At 28.4% G+C, this 23986-nt stretch overlaps 1 protein-coding gene across 3 annotated transcripts in view; it reads right to left on the reverse strand.

The window, feature by feature from the left end:
* Positions 1-2250: 2250 nt before the first annotated feature.
* LOC123290868 (moesin/ezrin/radixin homolog 1) overlaps positions 2251-23986 on the reverse strand; it is a 71394-nt gene continuing 49658 nt past the window's right edge. For 2 of the 3 annotated variants that reach the window (XM_044871217.1, XM_044871216.1), the window contains 4 exons: positions 6246-6520; positions 5691-6182; positions 4773-5367; positions 2251-3051 (listed from right to left, as the gene is read on the reverse strand). In XM_044871217.1, the coding sequence (XP_044727152.1) occupies positions 2887-3051; positions 4773-5367; positions 5691-6182; positions 6246-6520 (1527 nt within the window). In that variant the 3' untranslated portion in view covers positions 2251-2886. Of the gene's footprint in view, positions 3052-4772; positions 5368-5690; positions 6183-6245; positions 6521-19084; positions 19094-23986 lie in introns of those variants that run through there. The other variant, XM_044871218.1, reaches the window with a different exon arrangement.

Below are 23986 nucleotides of genomic sequence, written 5' to 3' on the forward strand. Positions count from 1 at the left end.
AAAAACCTTGCGCTTCATTATTTATTAATGTCATATATTGTCCAGAATAATTAAGCAATCGTTAATGAATAATTATGTTCAAGTAGTTCGGCCGTCACATGACTAGTCAAGTTAGCAAGTAATTTATATACATTGAATTTAAATCTAATTGTAAGTTATGAATAAAATCATTCTTTTTGGAAAGCGCCGTAAGGTAATTAATTAATTTTTGTACAAATTTTAACATTATTGTGAGTTCTTCCATAAGGTACTATGTTAAAAATCACAATTTTAAAATGAAATAATTCACAATTTTGCCCCGCAAGAGGCAGGCCACAAACTGTGTTTATAGTGATCAAGAGACTTTGAACTATCATTTAACGCAAAAAAAAAACAAGTGAAAAGAAACAATTGACTGAGTTAATTGTTGAAATACCATGCATAGTCTTTGTTGATTTCTTTATCACATAACACATACAAAAATGTATAGACAGTGTTGATGCGCAATCGTTTGTTTTTTTGACGTCACGTAAATAACAAAAGATATTCACTTTTAAATAGACACACACACAACTGATATTCCTATATTAATACATACTATAAAATTTGCACCTAATTAACGCCCTCGTGGGTAAACAGTGATGTTTAAAAAAACATTTTTCAAACAAAAGTTTTCTATTTTTTTATAAGGAACATTTTTTACATTAAAACTTTTGTTCTATCTCTAACGGTTTACAAGATGGGTCCTACGGACCCAAGACCCAATTCACCTATGATGCTCATTTACGAACTTGACCTCACTTTTTACGTGCTGAGTACGCTGTAAAACTTTCAGCTCGATATCTTTTTTCGTTTTTGAGTTATCGTGTCCACAGACGGACGGACGGACGGACAACCGGAAATGGACTAATTAGGTGATTTTATGAACAGCTATGACAAAATTTTTTTCGTAGCATCATTATTTTTAAGCGTTACAAACTTGGGACTAAACTTAATATACTATGTATATTTCATATATGCATGGTATAAGAACACTCATCGTACTTGTTCAAACAGCCGAACTACTTTTAATACATAACATGAAATGTCAAATAATGAGTGGCACGTATTAGCGTAATAAAGAAACAAAATCTTGATTTGAACACAGGAAATAATAGGACATGTTTGAGAGGATTTAAAAAAATTAGACACTACATATTAGTTTATAACACATTTTTTTGTATTTATTTTTATCCCTAATTCTATACAAAAGTATGATTCTAAAAAACTATTTAAGAAATTAAACAATCTATGATTTTTTTTTAAGTAGTTCAATGTTTATCAAACAATTTAGGGTAAATAAAAATTCGATTTACAAAAATATTCTTTTTAAGAATTTTGATATACAGTTATAATAAAAATTATTCGATAAACATTTAAAACATAATATATTTATATTTGATTTTTTTGAAAGAAACAAAATAAAAAGAGGCCACCTTTTTTAATGTAAAAAAATTAGTATACAATGGCTTTTAGTAGCTAAATTACACTTGTAAAATTCTTAAAAATGTTTCAATTGTGTGAAAAAATACACTCTTTCAAAATAGATTTTTTTATATTCATAAAAATACTTTTAAAAATATACCATAAAGGCATCATATTATATGGTATCCATGTTTGTATTAATTATTTTCATACTAGCAGATAAATATTAGGGCCATATTTATTTTAGTGTAAGTAGATGGGTCGCAAAAATCTAATTAGGCTCATAAGGGTTTCGGATACGGTCTCAAAATTAACAAAAAATAACGTGATTTTTTCTTTTTTTACCAAATAAATTATATTTTGAGATACATAATTAGTGGAAGCACCGTTTATTTTAGAGTTTAAAGTGTATAAAAAAAATTTCTAAAAAATGCGACTGAATTCGATGGATTGCATTTAAAAAAATGGAAAAGAAACAAAAATGGCACTAAAACGTAGCGATTATAAAAACTATAGTTAAAAAAGTTAGAAATACAAATGGAATGAAAATATGCCTCCAAAAACTTATGTTTTTTTTTTTTTTAAATTTAAATAAAATAATATTTAGGTAATTAACTACAACCATCGACTTAAAGTATTAATATAGATTGAAATAACAATAACATGATAGAAAAGACAAACGCGACGACGCCAACTCTTTCTATGTCTTTAACAAATATAAATATTCAACTTAACATTCAAATATTTTCAATTCACATTTAAAATGTATTAAAAGTTGAACTTTTATTAAATATAACAAAAAAAAAAAAGAAGATATCTTACATAAAATTTGTTATGATAATTGTAAATATCATCTGGCGAAAATGGAAAAACCGTTGATTTTAATAAAATAAAATGAAATTATTTAATTACTATAGAAATGATTAAACTTAATTATTAAAAATGTTAATAAATGTGAAGAGCGGACGAGTGGGCATGTGGAGGATAAATCATATATTTCCAAAAAAAATAAATTTATTCTTGCATAAAATACATACGCAACGTGTCGTACAAAATGTCTGTGGCTTTATAAAGTCCACAAATATTTTGGAAACATTTTGATGATCAAATTTTTTTATGAGTATACTTTTCATCAATATTCATTGATACTTGGAAGTCAAAAATTTGTTTTATACAAGAATTCTTTAAATAGAACGGGATTTAAAAAAAATAAATTTTCAATATACATTATTATCAGTAGTAAAAATAATTTTTGCGGACCTTGAAACTACCTTCGTTTAATTGACATATATAGTGAGTTTTGCCGATTATTAAAACCTATGTTGGTTTATTATATGATTGGGTGGCGTTTTTAAATAATGCTGAAGGCAGTCAAAATCGATCTGTAGTGATTTCTTTTTTGTTTTTAATTTATTGGACGGCTTTCTGTTTTGTTTGATGTTCTTACATGTTCTCAAATTGATCCACACGACGTTTAGTATTACCTTTTCGAATTTCACGTAATGTTTTATATTTATCTCTGCCTTGGCGTACATTTTCACGATGTATTTTATCCATTGCAGTTTCCTTTGTTTCATCTCTTGATTGTGCCAAATCTTGTTTCAATGCCTGTAAATTCAAAATAAATAGATGTTATTATGCAATTCTTTGATTTAAAAGCAACTTAAGTTTACTAATGATAGAAGGTACAAAAATTAAAATGCTTTTATTCTAGATATTTAACTCCCTATGCATTTTAAAAAATGTACTCAAGCTATTTTGAATAGGAAGGCGGACAAAATTGCTCATAGAATCTATAGTCGTTCCCCCCTGAATCGATTAATAAAAAATGTTTTTTTTTTTTTTTTTTGCCGATGTACCGAGTTATTTTTTCTGCCAGTGTGAAAATATCATTTTCCAAGACCCAAAATTAAGTTAAGTTACCTACTAAAAAGACAAACAAAAAAGAGACTAGAGTAGGTAAATGGTATTTTACCTTCTCTACAATTTTTGAAGAGCCACTAAAAAATACATAATTCGTATTGGTACACTGAATGGATATAAATTATCGGGATGAATATTGATTAAATTTTATAATAAAGTACGAGTTAAATATAGGAGTAAAACGACTATAGATTCAGCAATATTGTTCGTAGAGACAAAAAGTGCTTTTTATGTTTTTTGCAAAAATAAAAATGTAAATAATTCTTGAATATTTTCAATTTATATAAAAAAAAAATTAATATAAACGAATTCTTGCCTCTTTCTGCTTTTTTCTCAAAATTATGCCTTAGTAAAGTGTTGAATTGTTAATCCATTCTCTACGAATTAATTCGAGGTTAAAACACCGATCGAATAGAAGCGTAGGTGAATTCACTTATAAATTTTATACCGAAGGTGTTGACTCTGTATCAACTGTGGTTAACCGACTTACATTTAGAATAAATTATAGGCACTTAAATCTTACATTCGCAGTTGTTAATCAAACTTTAAATACGATCAAGAAACATACTCGCAAATTTCTTGACTATTAGACTGTCAGCTCGAGACAGAATAACATAAATTTTTTACTGTCTACCAATGATAGAGGACAAATATACAGCCACAAGCAACAGAAAAATTTATAAAATAACATGCATAACGAATTAATGCATGGTTAAAAATTAACTTTGTTTGTAAAGCAAAGGGGCAAATTTTCTACAGTCTGCCATTCATTTGAACAAAAGCCAAGACGACTATTCAATACAGTATAAATTGAATGCCTGTTATTCAAATGAATGGCAGACTGTAAACAATTTTTCTCTTTAATTTACAAACAAATGTTAATTTTTAACTATATATTAATTCGTTATGTATGTTACTTTATACATTATTCTGTTTCTTGTGTCTGTATATATGTCCTCTTACCGTTAGCAGACTGTAAAAAATTGAAAAATTGTTTTTTTTTTTGTCACGAGTTCCCAATCTATATGTCATCATTCGGATGGTTATGATTATCTAATTTACACTGATAATGACTAATTATAATCAAAACACTTATTTATAATAAAAGTTGATCTGTAATTAGAACAAATTTGAAATTTATTTCTACTTTTTTGTTTCCTGAAGTTTTCATTTATGAAACAAAGATAGTGTTACATTCTTATCTTATTCTGCTTATTTACTTGCCGAAGTTAGTACAAAATTTCTATCAGATATGCTATTGCTTAATTATAATCGAAAAAAAAAATAGAAATCGATATTTTCGTAACATAAATGATTTTAAAATATTCTTTTCTTTTATTTCTATCAGATCAATATGTTAAAGTCAATATTTCTAATTTAAGAAAAGTTAATATTTTTTTACTCACTTTAAGTTGATCATGAAGACGTTCATTACGTTCAGCTAATGTTCGTCGATCTTCAATTGGATCAATAATATGTTCATCCGTAGCTAAATCTCTGCTAACATCACCATCACCATTAACCATATCATCATTATCATCGTGGTCATTTTCTTCCAAATGATGATGTTGTGGGGTTACTGTTGCAGCCAATAGAGCCGCTTGTACCTCATCTTGTTTACGTCTTGCCTCTTCAACTTCCTCTTGTAGTCGACGAGTTTCGGAATCTTTTTGTTCAACTTCATCTTGTATACGTTTTACTTCTTCCTGTTTAGCACGAATTTCATCTTCTAATTTCTGCCGTTCAGCAGCTTCCATGTTTTTACTTTCTTCTAATCTTTCCATCATTGCTTGTAATTCACCTTGTCGTGCCTCTAATTCTTCTTTAGCCGCTTGTAATTGACGAAGTTGTTCTTCTAATCGTCTAATCATTTCTTGAGCTTCTGCAAGATTTGCTTGGTTGCGATTAATTTCCTCTTGCATTGCCCTCATACGATCTTCGTATTCTTGTTGCTTCTTTTCAGCACGTTCTCTGGCTGCAATTTCTAATTGTAATTTTTCACTAAAACAATAAATTAAAATATTTTAAATAGTCTTTTTAATCGCACATTTATAAAAGGTGGATGTTTGAATTTGAAAATATTGTATTATATGTCTATCATTTATCCCTTTCCTGCCTAATGTATGGATAGATAGAATATAGTACGAACAATGTTTATCCTAAACGAATTGATTGTTTTTAATTGATTTAAAGGCTGGGGCTTAATCGGGAAGATTTTTAGCTGTTTAATGAAAATTTGTTCAAACGTTTAAAAACAATTAGCGGAAGCAGTCTTTAAATTTTTTCTTGTTGATTAAACTTGTGCAGATATTTGAAAAACTTACCGTTGTTGTTGCTTAGCAATTTTCTCTTCACGAGCTTGAGCTTTCATTTGTTGTACGTCAATTGTATCAGGTTTTCTACGACGCATGTATAATTCATGATTACCCATACATAATGCCAAAATACGTTTATTGATTCGAACTCGTGGAGCAAAAAATACAAAATCTGGTGCTTTCTTATCAATCGGCTTGATAATGAATTTTTTATCATTGAATGATATGTTTCTAATTTCAGACCATGGGAAACCAATTTTTGGAGTCAATCTATCATCTTTTTCGTAAATATTTAATCCAAGTGCATCAACTCCTAACCATAATTCAGTTCCCTTTTTGTTACGAATTTCAAAATAATTTACACCGTACATTTCCAAATCTTGAGCAATTTTTAAATATTCCATCATTGCGTCTTCTCGAAGCATACCTCGATGTTCTTGCCACCACGATGAAATACTTGTTTCCCATTCTTCTTTTGACATTTTATGCTGATCCATAACTCTAAATTAATTTAAAAACAGTCAGAATTTAAGTTTTTATAAATGAAATGTTTAAAAAGCTCACCTTTGAGGAAGTAATCGATCATTTGCGAGAAATCCTGGTGTGTGCGTAGATTTATTATAGTCACTGTGACGTGCTTGAACTGCATATGATGCTAGAAGAACAGATGTTTCTGACGGACAATAGATTTCATCTGATAAAATTGCATTTTTTACTTGTAAATAAAATAATCTCAACGTAATATCTTGAATTAGTTCTTCAGCAACATCCTCAGGATAAAATTTGGCACGGAATTTGAATTGAAGTGGATTTTCTTTCTTAACATCTTGGTTCATTACCTGAAGTAAGAAAAAGAAGAATTAATAATTATAAAGAACAAATGAGCATACAATTTTATTTATCGAAATCGAGCAACTGTTTTGATAATTTTTTTTTAAACTCACCCATGTAGAAAAAGGCATAGAGCCTGACTATAATTATCCACATATTTAGGAAGCATATAACAGAAATATTTTTAAATTATTTTAAACGCTCAAAATTCAATTCTTTTTAAAATAATAACAAAGACTGAGAAAAACATGAAAATTTTTAACAAAATGTACTCAATTAAACAAAATTGGATTGCTTTACAAAAGCTGCATAGAGGGGCAGCTCCTTTTAGATCAAGATTGAAAATATTAAGTTTGTGAACTTGCGATTAAGTAAATCATATTGCATGGATCATAAAATGCTCCTGCGTAATAGGCAAAAGTTGCTATCATGATCATCTAGGTAATGATTGGAAGAGAACGTCAGTGGATTTCAGAATTCTAAGTTTATGTCGTTACAACTTTAATAAAAAATAAATAAAAAAAACTTAAAATCTTGCGAAACTAAATATCCCTGTAATAAAATTTATAAATTGTCATCAACGTATGACAAAATACATCCGAGATTATCATATCAAAAAGCCTACCTTGGCCCGAGAGCATTGTAAGCTTCTAGTTTTTCTATTTATTTAACAGTGGATGCCACTTGTAGTATCTTTATTATCGAAAAGTTTTAATGTTTTCAACGATAAACTATTAGTACCTTTTCTTATACTGAGTTTAACATTTATTTTGGAAGTGTAACTTTTAGTGGCATTCAACTCTTAAAAGAGTTATTATATGATTAGATTCAATTGTTCTGGCTTTGGCGTGTAGCCAGTCTTAGGTCATTCAAATCAAAACACCACCGAACAGAGAGTGTAGTATCTATCCTTTCTCTTGTTCGATGTCATTTTGGTTTGAACGACCTATACCTTTCATGCAACCATTCACTTTTTAATGGCTCCTGGCTACCAAGAATACATAGTCTAAAAAATGGTTTCCAATGAGGAGTCATATTTCGGGGATAATTTAAAGGCATAATTAAATTAAAACTTTAAGAAACAAAAAGTTGGAACTATTTCCAAAGAAATTTATGAAATTAGTCATTATTTAATCAATCAGCAACACATTATAATAAGTGGTATCAAATGAAGAAATATTTCATAGAATTTAAAAAAATCTGAATAAAATTTATTTGTAATTATAATTATTAATATTATTTCTTAATTCATAACTCAATGACTCACATTTATTAGTTTACTCTGAAAAATGAGAAATATAAACAGAGATACAATAAAAGCCACATAGACTTGTAACTACTTTGGACATTTTAATGTTGTCTCAGTCATTATTATTATTATAATATTTAATTACTTCATTTCTATATTTAAAGTTCATATTACATTATATTATTTTATTATAAAATAAATATTACAAAGTGTACCAAAAAAATATTACTTTACCAACAAATTAAATCAGTATGAACAATTCTTTTAAATAATACACTAATTTACATTGGTAATCGATATTAATAAGATTTATTTATTTACGATAGTTAGTCCTAAAATTTGTATTATCTGGAATATTAAAATAAGTATGCTGCCTAGCCAACAGGAAAATTATAAGGGACTAAATCTACCAGTTATCTAGCTATTAGATGGAGATAGAGTTGATACCATGAAATTTCTTCTATTTCTATTAAGATTTTGTTGTTATGATTTTACTGAATGCCTTGTTGGAGATAAAAACTATCTATTACAATTATCTGACCATTTCCTGACATTTTCAAAATCTCAAGATTTCCTCAGAATGTTTTCTAGGATAGTAAATAGTGTTAGTACACCCTGGTATAATACTCTTTTAAGATACTTTTACTGAAAAAAATATATGAAGTAAAATGAAAAGTTACTGAATATAACTTTTTTTTAGATTATAATAATTGATACCAATTAATCGCTTTTAAACCGTGAAATGAACGTGTTATCATTATCTTTCTTGGACTAGCATATACTAGAAACTAGATGAAAGTATCAAAATTAAATAATCGAAAGATAAAACGTATTTTTTATCATTTCCTCAAGGATCTCATGAGCCAATATGAACTAGCAAGACATTTTAGAAAACGGATTGGAAACCGAATTAAGGTTCACATTAGTTGCAGCAAATGTTTTCGGCAAAACGTTACATTTAATATACCACAATATAAACATAAACACATAAATATAAAATAGCCTCCGCGAAGCGAAAAATTTAAGTTTTATGAATTGAAACGTGCATGAGATAACAATGAAATCATCAAGCCGAAGGTTAGCCAATATCGCTGGTCAGTAACAGTTAATGTAACCTATCTGAATATTCAATATATCATATTACTACAGATCTGTGGATTTATATGAATGAAAGTGTCTTTAATGAACAACAAGCACTAAAGTTTACTTGGTACTCTCAGGCATTATGTGGAATCCCACATTATAAAGATAAATTTGATAACAATATTCAATTTATTAATTTAAAAATTCATATATGAATTGATTATAATAGATTCTAAACTAATGAAGCAAAGTTCCACAATGTTTTTTAGGATGAGGTTTTTTATACTAGATTAGAATATAATTACGAGTCACATCCGGTCACATTTTTATATCCGTTTTGTATTTATATGATGACTGACTGACTATAAAATATGATGTCTTTTCTATTTGGAATTATGCCAATATGTTTTTTTTCTTCACTTCATTTTATTTTTGTTTTTCGCTAATATTTTTGTTTATTATTATGAGACTATTTTTAAATAAAAAAAATGATAATATTTATTTTAAAAAAAACCAAAGGAATAAATAAAATTTTGCAAGTAATCAAACACATTTGAATTTTGAACTTTGAGAATTTTATGGTATGAAAAAATGGCATTAGGTTATTGGTAATTAAAAAACGTGTTGTATAGTTGATACATAGTGACACGCTTCTTGTTTTATCATATAATAGTATAAAAAAATGATATAGGGGAAATTTAAATAGAGGAAATTTTTTCATGTTCGCTTCAATGGGTTTTATAACATATTAAAATTACCTTAGAATTAATATTTTCTTCAAGGTCATTTTTATATGCCATTTATTTGAATTAAAAACTTATGCATAATTCTAATAAAAATATAAAAATATGTAAATAAATTCCTGTTTAATTATTGAAATATTCAATTTCTTTTATAATTGTTGGGAAAAAGAAATCCCCATTCAAGAAGATTTATTAAAAAAAGTGGAAAATTTTTCTTAGTATAGATTTTTACAAGTTTTCGATAATCGATAAAATGTTTGTATCTAAGCTATTCTTGAAAAATTGGCGATTTTTAGGTACTTTTAAAGAACTGTCAATAATTTGACTTTGATTTTTGTAGGGTGGATGTTTTATTAACTTCCCAGAGGAAATTAATGTAATGGGTCGGATTTTGAAAATCTTCAGTTTTACATATTTCCCCGGTTTCGAGGCCGCAATATCCGAATCAAACCTTTTCAATGTGATGTCTGTGTGTGTACGTATATGCGTATGTTTATTCCGATTCTTTCGCCTCGATTATCTCGCGAACCCGTTATGACACTAACACGTGACTGGGCTTATTCGAAGCGTAATCGCGAATTTATAAGCTGAAAGAGCAGTGGAGTAGAGTTTTTCTTCAGAATTAGTTGGGCCGTTTTTTAATGGCAATAAAAAAACTGGGAAAAACTGAATAAATAGAATCTGAAAAGTGGATAAACACATCATTTATCTATGGAGATAATGATCGTTTCAGCATAAGCTACAGTACATGTTCGGAGTATAATCTATGAAGGCCTTTTTTAATGTTTTTTCCTCTCTGGGAAGTTAGTCGTGTGGACTACAGGGGTCGCACTCACACGACTTCAGTACCACACCGACTATGTACTGCCAATTTTTGATATTGGTTTCTGACGTCTAACTTCAGACATCAATCTCTCAAGATGAGTATCAAATAAATTTATTTATATTAAGATTACTTGATTCCTCGGTATTAAAGATAATTAACCGTCTCGAATATTTATACATACCCATATAAGCATTAACAAATACAAGTTTGCCTGTTGGTATTAATGAACTTCAATGAAGAGCATTTTATTTAGAATCATCACCAATAGAAAATCAATTCGAATTTGGTATTGTACTCTAAAATATCTTATCACGATTCCGAATTTATAAGTTGTTAATCCTCGATGTACCACATTCACAAATTTCCAATCATTGAGATTCAAAAAACTATTTACAAATTTTTTTTATCGCCGATTTCTGTAATAATTTATCAATTTATCAATGACAGCAGCAATCGTATCAAAATCAAAAAAGAACCGTTAAGAGTTCACTTGATGAATTTTCGATTCTTTGTATCAAAATTAGCATTTTGACGAATAATTTTAGACGTACGAATTTTCGCATTCATATTATGTTGTTTTTGTTCTACTAAAATACATTTATAATAATTAAAGCGTTACATACAGCTGATATGGCTGAACTTTGTCAATTGATCCAAGTCGGTCTAACAGTTCCGGAGATACTTCTGGTACATTTTTAAGTGAAACGTCTGTAACTTTTTTATCGTTTGCAATTTTTAACCAAATTAGTTTTCAATAAAAGTTAGTTTTATACAAACAAAACATAACTATTACCTTTAGTCGCCTTAGCTGAACGTAGTCCCTTAACAGGGTCTACAAAGGTTTTTCTAACCGCTTCTTATTGATTTTTACCCACTGAAACTGGGTAATATATCAAATAACTTATATCACGTCAGGTTTAGTTGCGAAATTCATTTGAAAAATCGTAAATTCGATAAATTAAGGGGGAGGAGGCGTAATAGGAGGTAATGCTGACTCAAGAGATAATTTCGCTGCCTTGAAGAAAGCGTTTCAAATACCAAAAAGGTAAACTTACAATTCAAAGATAAATAACATCCAATTGTTATTTGTTATCCAATTTAATATCAAGGTTTAGTACCATCCCTACTAAACCCTTCAATTAATCGAATTTCCGATTTTTAAATAATTGAGTTTTAGAATAAAATCTGACGTTAAAAAAATGTATTATTTTTAGATTTGGTATCTTTTTTTCAACCCTTTTTCAGCCAGTGTTTTTGAAAACAGCAAAAAATAAACTGTATAAATATAACATTAGATAATGCCAAATATTTTAAATAAAGATTTTCTAACATAGCAATTTGTAATCTAAGTCTAATAATGTAGATTATAAATATTAAAAAATATGTCTTAAGAAATTAAGCTTCATAATTTTATAATACTTGTAATTACTTAGCAGGATGTTATTATGTGTACTTAGCGCTCTGTATGTATAACATAAAAATTAATATACATAGCAAATTATCAGTATATCAGAATAATATGTAAATAACATATCATTTAGCTACACGTTTCTCTATATACGTTTTCGACCTTATTGTTATAATCACATGATACATAAAAAAATGAGGCCTTGAAGTGAATTTTTATTTCAATAGAAAAACTAGGAGAAAAATATTGTATTTTTTTTTATTTTATAAGCAAAAATTTATTTATTTAGTCTTTTTTTTTTTTATTCATGGATTTGTAAATTTTGGGAATTTGACAATAAAATATTACAGTTTACAGAATCTTTCAGGAAACTGCCTTTATTACATAATTTTCATTATCTTCTCGGCTAAACTGGCCAAGTGAACATAACTTTTCTTTTCATATACACATAGCACCAATAAACTACCGACAGGACGAGCTCAGATTTCTCATACAGTTCACTATTTTGCACAACTTCGTAACTTTATTTTACTTTAAGGAAATACGTGCAAATTAGTAACTTTCAATAAAAGGTTTAATTTTTTTCTGTATGTAATTATACGTTTAAATGAATTCTGTAAATTTGAGGAATTTCCACCCCAGATTTGACCGCAGAAAATGAAAATGTCGATTACGGATTTACGATTAGCAGTTGAATTTCAGGTATTCAGGGTGGGCCATTTTAATATTTACACCTAAACATGTATCTCGTTTTGTAGTTAACCAATAAAAAAATAACTTAAACAAGAGTTGAAGACTTTGATGAGGGACATCATGTTCTGACATCAGATTGGACCTAGTTCTTTGAGTTTCTTTAATAGAAATCTTAGATCCCAAATGGTAAAAGATGGAAAAACACTTAAAATTTAAAAAATTATTTAGCAAAAAGTTGTCAATTGCAATAGAGGACATTCGCCTGTGTCCACGACTTTCGACTTACAATTATCGACAAACTTTAAGTGTATTTTCTTTCGATTAAATGCAATAATGGCATATTTATGAGTCGCATTTTCTCCGAAAGCTAACGTTTTTCCAAAAAACGTTTTAAACAAAAATTGTTATTTTTTAATGAGGATCAACCTTCTAATTTAAAGAATTATTCTATCTCTAACCGTTTAGAACCTAAATTATGATTTATCTTGACAAAATTAGACGAAAAGTAAGAATACAATTTTTCTTATGCCTAATTTAATTATTTCAACATCTTAAAAGCAATTCTACAGACGAAATAAAATTCTAAAATATTAATTAAAAATATTGGTTCTAGCAGACTACTCAATATATACTGGACTTATATAATACCTATTTACACAATTTTAGATCTCTACTTCGCTTACCAAATCGTCGTCTTCATCATACTCGTCATCAAGATCATCTTCTGATGACGAATATCGAAGTTCTCGTTCTCTTTGTCGTCGACGATGAATTCGCTTTATATGATTGATACCTCGTGTTAAAATATTATCGGGCTATATAATTTGTTTGTGGCAAAATAAAATAAACATGCAAATATTAAAACATGCAAAATTAACAAAAAAAAGTAAAAAACTTAATCAATATTTATAATTAATTTACAAATATTTGCAAAGATAAATTTAATTGTAATTATTTATTATGTCATTTTGTTTTAATACTATTTCAATGTTATTAATTACTATAATTAAGGAAGTTAATTCGTTTCAAACATTAGGAAAGATCCTCCATAATTCTGATCGTCATGGCCTTTAGAAAATTATATTTATTAGGTATTAATGAAATGTTGTTTTTCAAGTTTCAAATTGGAGTGAGAGTAGAAAAGTGATTTGAGCTCATGGCTAAAAATTGTTCATATGTAATATGCGTATTAATTATCATTTAAAAGGCTTAACCGAAGAGAAACGTCCTTATGTCGTACGGAATTTTCCGATGAAAATCCCACAAAATTTCATCATGAACAGCAGCGGCCGTTTATATACCGAGATTTCTTCATTAAGACAAGCATAATAAAGAGCAAGCACATTTAATATGCAATATGCTAATTAGCTCCGAGAAAATAACACCTCCAAATGCGAATTTTCATAAAATGTAGATTGGATTCGTTTGGCTACTCAAAATTTTCGTTTGTCCGGCCTCTAATTGAAAGGTATGACACAGCTAAAAGTTATAACATCAGCACTTCCAGATCGAAATTTTTACAAAATACAGATGTCAATCGTTTGGAAACATTTTGTTCACCAAATAAAATTATGACAAAAATAAAATTTTACTCCAGCATTCCCAATGTAAATTTTCCTTCGTAAACAGTCTATATAAACACATAAAAAATTACTCCACAATTTATATAAAACAAGTGCAAACAAACAATTGATTGAGTTAATTGTTGAAATACCATGTATAGACAGTGTTGATGACTCTATCACATTACACATACATAACTGATATTCCCAAATAATACATACTATACAATTTGCGCCTAATTTACACCCTCACGTGACGTTTACGAAAAAATGCTTCAAACAAAAGTGGTTTATTTTTTTATGAGAAACTTTTTTTACATTTAATATTTTGTTCTATCTCTAACGATTTACAAGATGGAACTTACGGACCCACGACCCAATTGACCTATGTTGCTAATTTACGAACTCGACCTCACTTTTTACGTCATGATTACGCTGAAAATATTTCAGCTTGATATCTTTTTTCGTTTTTGAGTTATCGTGTTCACAGACGGACGGACGGACGGACTTGGGACTAAACTTAGTATACCTTGTATATTACATATACTTGGTATAAAAGTGATAGTATACTTTTTTAACACTATTGGCTGGATTTTTGTTTATATTGAAATGAATTCAAGCTATATTTTAATAATTAACTTAAATATAACAACTATTCAAAAACCGATCAAATGGGGGTCGGATTCGCTTCTGTAAGGGTTCCGTATTATCATACAAGATATTACACTATGTACACTCACTGTCAGAAAAAGTGCCACAGTTAAAACCATTCTAAGCGTACGCATCATATGTTATGTTATAATAGTAACACTTAGAATGTTTTAAAACGAGCATTTTTTGTGACATTGAGTATACATACTTTTGTAAAAGCAAAATGATAATAATAAGTAATAAAGTGCTGATGTCAAATTTTAATTTAATCCTAATTTACAATTGAAGGGTAGACAAACATGGACAAATCGTTGCCTAACGAATAATACCTGCACTTTATGAAAATTTACAAATGCCTTTTTTTAAGATAAAGTAAATTTTAAATTCCTCAAAATTTAATATTGAAGGGTGGACAATGAAAATTTGCATCTGGTGGTGCTGATGTCATAATTTTTAATTATATTACAACTTTCAATTATAGAAGAGAGGCTTAGCAGAGTTATTTTTACTTTTCCAAAAGTTAAAATATTGCAAATATCGTAGTTATGGCAAAAAGTTTTTTCGTTTCATTAATTTAATGACATTAACACACTTTAGTTTTTGACTCATATAAGTAGTCAACTATTGTTTAACTTTACAAAAATTTGTTGATTGCCAATGTAAAAATACAAGCTTATGGTCATAATAAATGACAAATTTTGTTTGTTTAAAAACTGCATACCTAACTGCACACTGCATACCAATTATGTATTTTAAAAATTTACAAAACCATTGTTTTAATTACCAAATAAACCAATAAAAAAATTTAAAATTGTTATTGTAATAATTTACGACTTTGCGTAATGTGTACATGGTTTATCATATATACATGGTGTACGCTTCGGACATCGGTCCCATTCCTGTGTTGGGAATATATCATAATTATACATTATCATATTATTAAGTCCGAAAGAAATCTTTTTCATCTTATCGAAGACTTTTCCAGGATTAACATATTTTGTTTGGAACATATTTTCGTAAAACTCACTGTTTACCCGTGAGGGCGCAAATTATATAGCAGTTAATATCAGTTATGTATGTGTGGCTATGTAGGAGTGGCTATCTGTATTTACTTACATGACGTAAAAATACAAAAGATTGCGTAGTCAACACTGCCTATATATGGTATTTCAACAATCAGCTCAGTCAATTGTTTGTTTCCACTTGTTTCATTTAATCTTCCTATTTAGGAAGACTTCTGAATATATCTGACCTTGTAAAGATATATGATCTTTTTTAGAGTCATTGACTGATTAAGAATTATGATTAACTTATGAGCTTTTGAAGAACTGTGTTTTGTTAACTTTTACCTAACACTCATTCCTACAAAAGTATTTTTGAAGATTTCCTTAAAACTTCAGAGATGCTTTGGATAAATTCGATTCGAATCCTGTCATAGTTTATGGACTCTTCCCTGTTCAGTAACGTCGGAAAAATTGGCAGAGTTCAATAGATAGAACTTTTGTAAAAAAATGGGAAATTTTGAGGTTAAGTTCATGAATTTAAACAACAGATTATCATTGAATTTGACATTTAAATTTTTATCAACTGTGTTTTTAATATGTTTTTATGATTTTTAATTATTGTTAATACGTAAAATCATAAAAAGTGCAAATGGTTTAAAGATCTGTGACATTTCATTTTAACAAAAAATAAAGATGTTCACATCTTTAATAAGAAGTATTTAAAAACTCATAAAGATTATTGTCTGGTGAGAAGATATTATAGAACACTCTGTACACTGTTGACAAGTACCTTTAAATATTTGCAATATATTAACCTTGCAATTGAAATTACTTTAATATTTAAATTCAGTCCTAAAATTGGTATGCATTTCTTTTAAATAATATTTGAAAACTTCAAGAAAGCAAGTTCCACTGAGAATTTACCATAATATATTATCTACATGTGTGTAGATATTATATTATATTTAAAACAAACTATGTCAAGTACTCAACAAATTATTGAAACGTTTATTGAATTCCATATAAATGGCGATAATGTTGGTACTACTATATGATATCATCAAATTAAGGCCATTAAACACACATATTTTCCAGTTTTTAAACAAAAATTGTTTTGAAATTAATGTTGTAGTTCAAGAAAAGTAAAATTTATAATAGTAGTTTTAGACAACACAATTTTCTTGTTCGAGCGATGAATACAAATACGTTTTCCCGCATTGACTAAAGATCACTACAGGCAGTCAAAGTGATGGAAGTGCAAAATGCATGGATATCATTTAGTAAATCTGAGCACTCGCATCGACAAACGTAGCCAATTAAGATGGTTCGTCTATTACAACATTTAGATTTATGTATTCGTTGGTAATTAATAATTATGGTTAAAAATTTGACGTTGTAGTTTGCGAGAAAAAAAAACACATTAAAGAGTAAAAAAAGCTATATTTGGTTAGTTATAAATACGTCCCGTACAAGGAAACGTGACGTTCCCAGATCGTTGCCAATTTCATTTTAGTTTTTGTCTAATTTGATTTATAGAAGTGGCGTGGTAGAAATTGTGAATGTATATTTGTAAGCCTGTGGATAATGTGACCCAGCGTTATGAGGGGGGAAACAGACATTCAAAAAGACCAGAATCAGAAATTTGCGAATCAAATTCCTCCCAATAAGTTTATTTGGTCACGCAAATTTCGAAACAAGTTTATTTTGTTTAAGTATCTCGAGTGTACGGCCTCCTTGTACAAGAGTCGTCTCAAAGTAACAAACCCGAGTAGAAATTTTAATCCGGGTCTGATCCAATTGGCCGTAGGTTCTATCCGGCTTGGATGTGGAAAATCTGATCAGTTTCGGACAAGTTGTGTAACGCTTGAGCCCGGGTCAACTTTCGGCCTGCCTGATTTGAATTACTACTCGGGAATCCATCCTACCCCGTAAAATTACAGAATTTCATACTTAAAGTTATTTCTATCTTAAAGATGATCTACTTTTTTCGCTTTTTTATTTTCAAACAATCCAGAAAATTCAATGCTAAGGGTTCGGTTACTTTCGATTGAAAGAGTGGGTTCAGGTTAAGACATAAGTAAAGGCGGCCAAGCATAACCCAAAGAAACTAGCTAATTTTTATACCATGTATATGAAATATATCAAGGTATACTAAGTTTAGCCCCAAGTTTGTAACGCTTAAAAATATTGATGCTACCCACAAAATTTTGGTATAGGTGTTTATAATATCATCTAATTAGTCCAGTTCCGGTTGTCCGTCCGCCCGCCTGTCAACACGATAACTCAAAAACGAACAAATATATCAAGCTGAAATTTTGACAGCGTACTCAGGACGTAAAAAGTGAAGTCGAGTTCGCAAATGAGCAACATAGGTTCATTGGGTCTTGGGTAGGACCGTAGGACCCATCTTGTAAACCGTTAGAGATATAACAAAAGTTTAAATGTAAAAAATGTTAGTTATAAAAAATATACAACTTTTGTTTGAAACATTTTTTCGTAAACATCACTATTTACCCGAGAGAGCGCAAATTCTATAGTATGTATAATATTGGAATATCAGTTACATATGTGTGGCATGTATGTATGTGTATTATGACAGAGTATTCAACACTGTCTATACATGGTTTTTCAACAATTAACTCAGTCAATTGTTTGTTTTCACTTGTTTTAATAAAAAATTGAACTATGTCTTGATATAGTGAATTATTATATTTTTCGACTTGAAAGCGTCTTTTTTTTCTGATGATTTATGAAAAGTTTTGAATTATTTTATCCACGTTAATTGGAAAATGATTTGGATCTATATGGTTGATTTATGGTAAATAGTGTTAAATAATTTCAGTGATGAAAACTGAATTTAAATATAAAAAAAAATATTCTATTTTTCAAATTCAACTACATTACATACATGAATTATTTATGAACGAAAAAAGTATTATTATTTTTACATACAATATTGTAAAAATAATTTGCATTTTTACATGATATTTTATTTATCACTATATCTATGTCATGGTTATTAAGTCAGTACTCGCGTTATAAATTATAATACACATATATGTATGAATGTTCTTGATGATTGTATGATGTTCTTCAAAACTAAAAACACTGACTCAGTGTTAAGAGAGAAGATCAATACTAAAATTAAAATCAACATTGAAAAATACATTTACCATCTGAGTAAAATTCTATAATCGTACAAAACATTTGTAAAAAGGTCATCAACATAAAATTTATTTGTACTGATCAATGAAATAATTGAACGCGACTTTTGAATAATAAACCACAAAAGGTGAGGTGAGACTGTATCCTGATCATCATGAGGCAGATTGGATTTATAGTTATCCATTAACTTTTTTATATAATTTCACTCTCATTGCTTAAGAAGGGTTGGTTAATTTTAATTTTGTATTTTTCCCAATCATTCTCACTGATTAAAAATCTGATAAAAAGGACAGATCCCAAAAGTATAAAAGGATAAAAACGATAACATAATGGCCCTAAGTGACAAAAGAGCTACAATTACATTATTTTAATAAACGTAATATGTTTTTAGAACAACAAAAAACACCTTTATTTAAGGACGTTCCCTAAAAAAAAGAGTGAGTGGAAATATTTGGGGTTTCAAAATTTAAGAGTGAATTCCGTTAGAACTTGGGAAAATTAGACGAAAATTAGAAGTAAAATATTTTGATACATACGTTCTTGAAATATTTATGTCTAAAGATTTAGAGAAAATCACTTATAGAAGAAATGAAGAAACTTTTTTCTTAACACAAATGCTATTCGTTTCATAAATTTAAATGTATTTTATGGAAAAATAAGCTTCGCTTGCTATAATTTTCTTTATAAGAAAATATTTGTCATGTGTTTAACTAATGAATATTAATTAGTTTTCTAAATTAATCTCAAGAAAAATTTGCCTTATAAGCATACCATTAAAAACACTTCAATATAGAATTGATATGTTAAAAACGCAATTTAACACCGTAAGGAGTATTCAAAAATTTACCTGCTTATAAAGAGCATTCATGAGATAGGAATGCATTTACACAATTAAAAGATGATCCTTAAAAAACGGCATTTTTTTTAAAGGTCCTGCTTTAACTGACATTTTATTTTTTAAACATCGAATTTCATTCTAAATATTTCATCAGATTATTTTTTCATCAAAATGAAGAAACAGTATGTGCAAAACTATTAAAATATTTTTAAAGGTAATTTTAAATGATCGAATCAATTTGTAAGTTAAATAATTGCAAAAAAGAGTTTATGATCCATCAAGCAAATAATTCAAAAACTATTTAATAATGGAAAATAAAAATTACCCAATAATTAATACTAATAATTTATACACATGTGTTTTTTCCTAAGTGACAAAATTATTAAAACTTAAGAAATTTTAAATTTTCCAGTTAATTTTTTTAAATGTTTCAATTTATTGATCACGTGCGTCAATTAATTTTTTTTAATATTTACAAAAAAACCATGATTGCTATTCATCCTAGAACACATGCATGTAATATTTATATGAAAAAATTAGCTTGATATTCGCCCGCTTCGCTGGGTTTAAAAGTAAAGATTGGTAGAGACCACTGCGCAGGGGCGTAGGAACGAAATTTTTGCTGGGTGGGCAGGTTCGAAATTTTTTTTTTGCTGGGTGGGCAGAAAGGTCAATTGTTAGTGAAAAACTATTGTTTTGCTCTTAAAATTATCCTACACGAAATTTTAATAGAGCAATAAAATTTTTAATCTCTTCAACAAAGGGGCATGGCCCACCCAGGGAAATTCCTGGGTGGGCAGCTGCCCACCCTGCCCATACGGCTCCTACGCCCCTGCCACTGCGTTATAGCCTTCACCTCCCTTGCTCTCACTTTTCTCTTTTCCATAACACTCGGAATAATGGTAGGGATTGTTTTACACAGGTAAAATATATGTACGGTTTTCTATTTTTTAAATATAAAATAGTCATAATTTATTGAGTATATCAGAAAAGATACCCATGAGTTGTTTTACATTGACTATTTTTATAGCAATAGCAGTTTATGATGTCAGATTCAATTAAATTTTTTAAATATTTCTTTATAAATTATAGCTCATGTGTTATTCTGATGTATGAGCTATATTATTGTTAAGCTTCATTCAAATCCATTTATTAGTTCTTGCGTGAAAGCGTAACAAACAAACATCCTTACATTCACATTTATAATATATAGGGATGTTGACAGTAAAAAAAGAGTCTAGCGCCTTAACAAACTAAATAGATTACTTCAGTGCATGAAGAGAGCACCTCAGTTTTAACATTTAATATTTTATTATCATATAAAATTATTTTGTACTATATAATTTTTAGAACCTTATTTTATTGTACTAATGCTTGAAATACCAGATTCATGCTATTCAATATAAAGTTACATGTTTAAATTAATACTAGGCATATCATGAGACTCACGTATGCTTGACTCTTCTTGTTTATTAAAATAATTTAAATACCAGTTTTATCATTGATAAGAAAATTATTTAGAATTTAATATTCATATTTATTACAACTAATAATAACTAAAACGCCCAATAATTAACTGTATATATTATAATACGATACCTTGAAACAATAGAAACATCTAACGAGGTACAATTCCTATATTTATCATAATAATTATTTGTTTTTAGAATTTACTACTTAAATTATTTAAAAAATATATTTTTAAAGTTAAATCGAAGGACGTTAAAAAACACAATAGGTTCGTAGTAGGTGAGCTATTTTTTTTTGTAATGAAAAAATATTTTGTTATTACACCCCTATATATTATAAATGTGAAAGTAAGGATGTTTGTTTGTTTCTTACGCTTTCACCCAAAAGCAAATGAATGGATTTGAATGAAACTTAACAATACCTAATCCCTATATATTATAAATGTGAAAGTAAGAATGTTTGTTTGTTACTCTTTCACCCAAAAACTAATGAATGGATTCGAATAAAAACTTAACAATACCTAATCCCTATCTCTATATATTATAAATGCGAAAGTAAGCATGTTTGTTTGGTTTGTTACGCTTTCACGAAAACACTATTGAATGGATTTTAATGAAACTTAACAATAATATAGCTCATACATCAGAATAAAATATGAGCTATAATTTATAAAGAAAAAATTAAATCTGACATAAAACAATTTTTTTAGTTTTATAACGTAAACGAATTAAAAATTAGAAAATACAATTATACTTGCTTTATCGGATATGGTTCTGGTAGACTTTGTTCGAAACCTATTTGAATTGGTTTTAGTTCATTCTTAGCAGGAACAATTTAAAAATACATATTCCGACTGTCAAATTGTATGTAATTAAATAGCTAATAATAACTTTGCATATTTTATTTTTGTGATTCAAGGAAAATCACTCGAGTTTCTCATTCAATATAATAAAATAATAACGGTGGTTTTCCCTGTGTAAAAGTAAACATTGAAATGTTATATAAGGACTTCAATTACAATAATTATTTAAAGTTAAACTATTTATACTGAGTTAGTCATGAATGTATCGGCTATAACAAAATCGGTTATAACAACATTTCTCTCTGAAAAAAGGTTTATATAGTACGAATAATATGCTAATATATCAATCGACCCTGCATTTAATAATTATGTGTTTTATCATTTGATAGAGTTCTATCAAACCAAAGTGGCATTGAGCAAGAGAGAGTGTAGATATAAGTGTACATACTTATATATCTCTTTCGCAATGCCACTTTGGTTTGATAGAACTCTAACGTATATTAAAAATTCGTATTGAATGGCAAAATAATCATCCAAAAAGGTGGCTAAAATACTAACTCTGGGGGGGGGGGGGGTATCGTTTTAATGCAACATAAAAGGATAGTATTGGTACATATAACATTCTTATCAAGTGGAATTATGAATGGCATTCGAGTTCTGTATTTACTGGAATGATATTGATTCGAGTTCGTTTACAATCGCGTAACTGAAAAGATTTGGTGACGCAAATAAATAAAGTATGACTAATTTTTTATATTTTATTTCATACTTATTAATAATTAACATTGATAATTTAATCAAGGTATTATTTAAATGGGTATATCCACAATTTATGAATTCCTATCAGTAGAAATATGGTGAATTTTCTTCTCATTATTATACTATTTTATTTGAATTGGTAACAATTTCCTACTTACTAACAATTTATTCCTAATTTTCTTCTTACTATCTCCTCGTGGAGAATAGGCATGTTGACTAAATTTTTTTATTACTTCAGGAGAAGAATTTTCACTACACGAGCAGAAAAGGGAAGTTCTTTTTTGAAGTACGCAAAATATGATCGTTTAAAATTCCCAATTAAACAGAGAGGGACATATAGGTTAATGACGCCATTGCCCGATATCACCATAGATATACATAAAAAACTTTGTTTTGCTAAAATGAGATGGCAACAATCATTGAATGCTTATAAGTTTTTCGTTTTTTGAACAAATTTTAATTTCACTTTCAAATTTTGTCATGGTATCAAGTTTTGTTTTACATTTTATGCGTAATATGACAAATTCGATATCAAACTACTACTGTATTATAGAAAAAATTCGGAAAAATGTTTAAGTAAATATTCCTCGGATTGTAGACATTGTAAATAGTTACCACGAGTGATTCGGAAAACTTGGGTGGCGTATATCGGAAAACTTTATCGAAAGAGTCACAAAATCTTACTCGTGTCGCATCATTAAGTAGAAAACCTAAGTGCAAGGTCTTGTGTATCATTCGGATTATCAACAAGTTGAAAGGCAAAGAGTTGGCTCCATAGGTGTTCCGTTTTTTCAGTACAGAACACTAAAAACGAACAATTTTTTTGTTAAAAATGTGATACTATGATGAAATACCAATTAAATGGACGATGAACCATTCATGTTTATCATATTTTTTCTAAGTAAACACCATGAATATACAAATTTAATCATTCAATCTTTCTGCAATATATAGAGCACACATAAAATTATCTTTTATTAAATTAAATGAGAATTATGTAAATTCAACACAAGTGATTTGCGCCTAAATTATTTAATTCCATCAAATTTATATAATAATTTTCTTAGGATGCCGTATTTTATAAGAATAAAACTGTGATCTTAAGTAACCAGAAGAATACATTATACCAATTTTACAAAGGATCAAATATGATGATCATACTTCGGAGAAGCAATCCATTTTATTAGGGTACCAAACCACTTTTCTTTACGGATGGATGGC

This window comes from Chrysoperla carnea, chromosome 1, assembly GCF_905475395.1.
Source record: "Chrysoperla carnea chromosome 1, inChrCarn1.1, whole genome shotgun sequence".
Classification (NCBI taxonomy): domain Eukaryota; kingdom Metazoa; phylum Arthropoda; class Insecta; order Neuroptera; family Chrysopidae; genus Chrysoperla; species Chrysoperla carnea.